The sequence below is a fragment of the Bison bison genome, unplaced genomic scaffold (genome assembly GCF_000754665.1).
Source record: "Bison bison bison isolate TAMUID 2011002044 unplaced genomic scaffold, Bison_UMD1.0 scf7180017846609, whole genome shotgun sequence".
In the NCBI taxonomy this organism is placed as follows: domain Eukaryota; kingdom Metazoa; phylum Chordata; class Mammalia; order Artiodactyla; family Bovidae; genus Bison; species Bison bison.
The window spans coordinates 4,848-6,691 of NW_011477182.1; the positions used below are offsets into that span (position 1 = coordinate 4,848).

The 1,844-nt window shown below is 39.9% G+C and overlaps 1 protein-coding gene across 1 annotated transcript in view; it reads right to left on the minus strand.

The window, feature by feature from the left end:
• Positions 1 to 1,793, minus strand: part of LOC104988869 (olfactory receptor 5M8-like) — a gene marked incomplete at both ends in the record, with an annotated part of 6,232 nt that extends 4,439 nt beyond the window's left edge. Inside the window, 3 exon segments of the mRNA XM_010840328.1 lie at positions 865 to 1,066; positions 1,069 to 1,089; positions 1,092 to 1,793. Of these exon segments, the coding sequence (XP_010838630.1) occupies positions 865 to 1,066; positions 1,069 to 1,089; positions 1,092 to 1,793 (925 nt within the window).
• Between the last annotated feature and the right edge of the window lie 51 nt (positions 1,794 to 1,844).

Sequence of the window (1,844 nt, forward strand, 5' to 3'; positions counted from 1 at the left end):
GTTCATGTACTGCTGAAGCCAGGCTTGCAGAATTTTGAGCATTACTTTCTAGCGTGTGAGATGAATGCAATTGTGTGATAGCTTGAGCATTCTTTGGCACTGCCTTTCTTTGGGATTGGAATTAAAACTGACCTTTTCCAGTGCTGTGGCCACTGCTGGGTTTTCCAAATTTGCTGGCATATTGAGTGCAGCACTTTCGCAGCATCATCTTTCAGGATTTGGAATAGCTCAACTGAAATTCCATCACCTCCACTAGCTTTGTTCATAGTGATACTTCCTAAGGCCCACTTGACTTCACATTCCAGGATGATAGTAATCCTGGGGCTCTAGGTGAGTGATCACACCATCGTGATTATCTTGGTCGTGAAGATCTTTTTTGTACAGTTCTTCTGTGTATTCTTTCCACCTCTTCTTAATATCTTCTGCTTCTGTTAGGTCCATACCATACAATTTTTTGAAAGTTATCAGCTACATTTTTTTGACAAATCACCCCATTAAGAGATAGTCTAAAACAATGACCAATTCCTTCCCCCCCCAAAAAAACAGTATTCCAGCATTAATATTTTTTATTCTCCAAGATATAAATTAGCTTTTTGGCTGACATTGATTCCTCAATGTATAAGTTCTTAATTTTGGGTCTGGGCAAGCAAAGTCTTCTCAGAGAACTCAAAATTTCTGTCTATTGACATGAAATGTCAAATACACTTTAGTAAGATTTTCTCCATGTAAATTTCCCCCATCTCCTTAAGGAAAGGATATGTATTTGGACACATTACTGAACTAAGCAATAGGAGGAAGTTATTGTCTATAGAAAATAAAAATTCTTAAAAGCAGTAACATTGAATTTATTTATTAATAAAAAGCAGTTTCCTGATGAACAATTCTTTGATAAAAGCTTCTTTCACATCCTTGCTCCTCAGACTGTAGATCACGGGATTCAACATGAGGATCACTGTGGTATAAAACACAGCCACCATTTTCCCCTGCTGCACAGAGTCTTCTGAAGGGGGTCTAAGGTACATGAAGAAAAGAGTTGTATAGCAGACAGTGACAGCTCTCAGATGGAGCCACAGGTGGAGAAGCTTTGCACCTGCCTTCTGTCAAATGAATCCTCAAGGTGGCAGGAAAAATGTAGATGTAAGAAATGAGGATGATGAAGAAAGAACAAGTGAAGTTAAAACCAGCCACAACAAACATGGACAACTCTTTATTATAGGTGTTGGAACAAGCCAGCTTAATCAGTGGTGGGTCAGCACAGTAGAAGTGATTAATTTCATTGAGACCACAAAAGGCTAGGTTGTAGGTCCACATGGTTTCCATAAGGCCAGTGAGAGATCCATATACATAAGACACCATGATGAGGGACGTGCACACACTTTTAGACGTTCTGCTGCCATGAAGCAGGGGGTTGCAAATGTCCATGTACTGATCAAAGGCCATGACAGCCAGGATGTAGATCCCTACATGGACCAAGGCAATAAAAAAGCAGCACTGAACCATGCAAGCGGTATAAGAAATGGTTTTCCGCTCTGATAAGAAAATTCCCAACATCTCTGGAGTCACATTGGAAGAGAAACACAGATCCACGAAGGATAAGTGGCTCAGGAAAAAGTACATGGGGGTGTGGAGGCAGGCATTGACCCTGATGAGGACAATTATGCCAAGATTTCCTGCCACTGTGACCATATATAAGGTGAAAAACAGCACGAAGAAGATAATCTGCAATTCCTGGGTACCAGATAGTCCAAGGAGAATTAACTCAGTCATTAATGTGAAGTTCTTCTCATAATTTCCTCCATGAGATATTGACTTTTACATTTATATTAGATTACAATAAAGTGGAA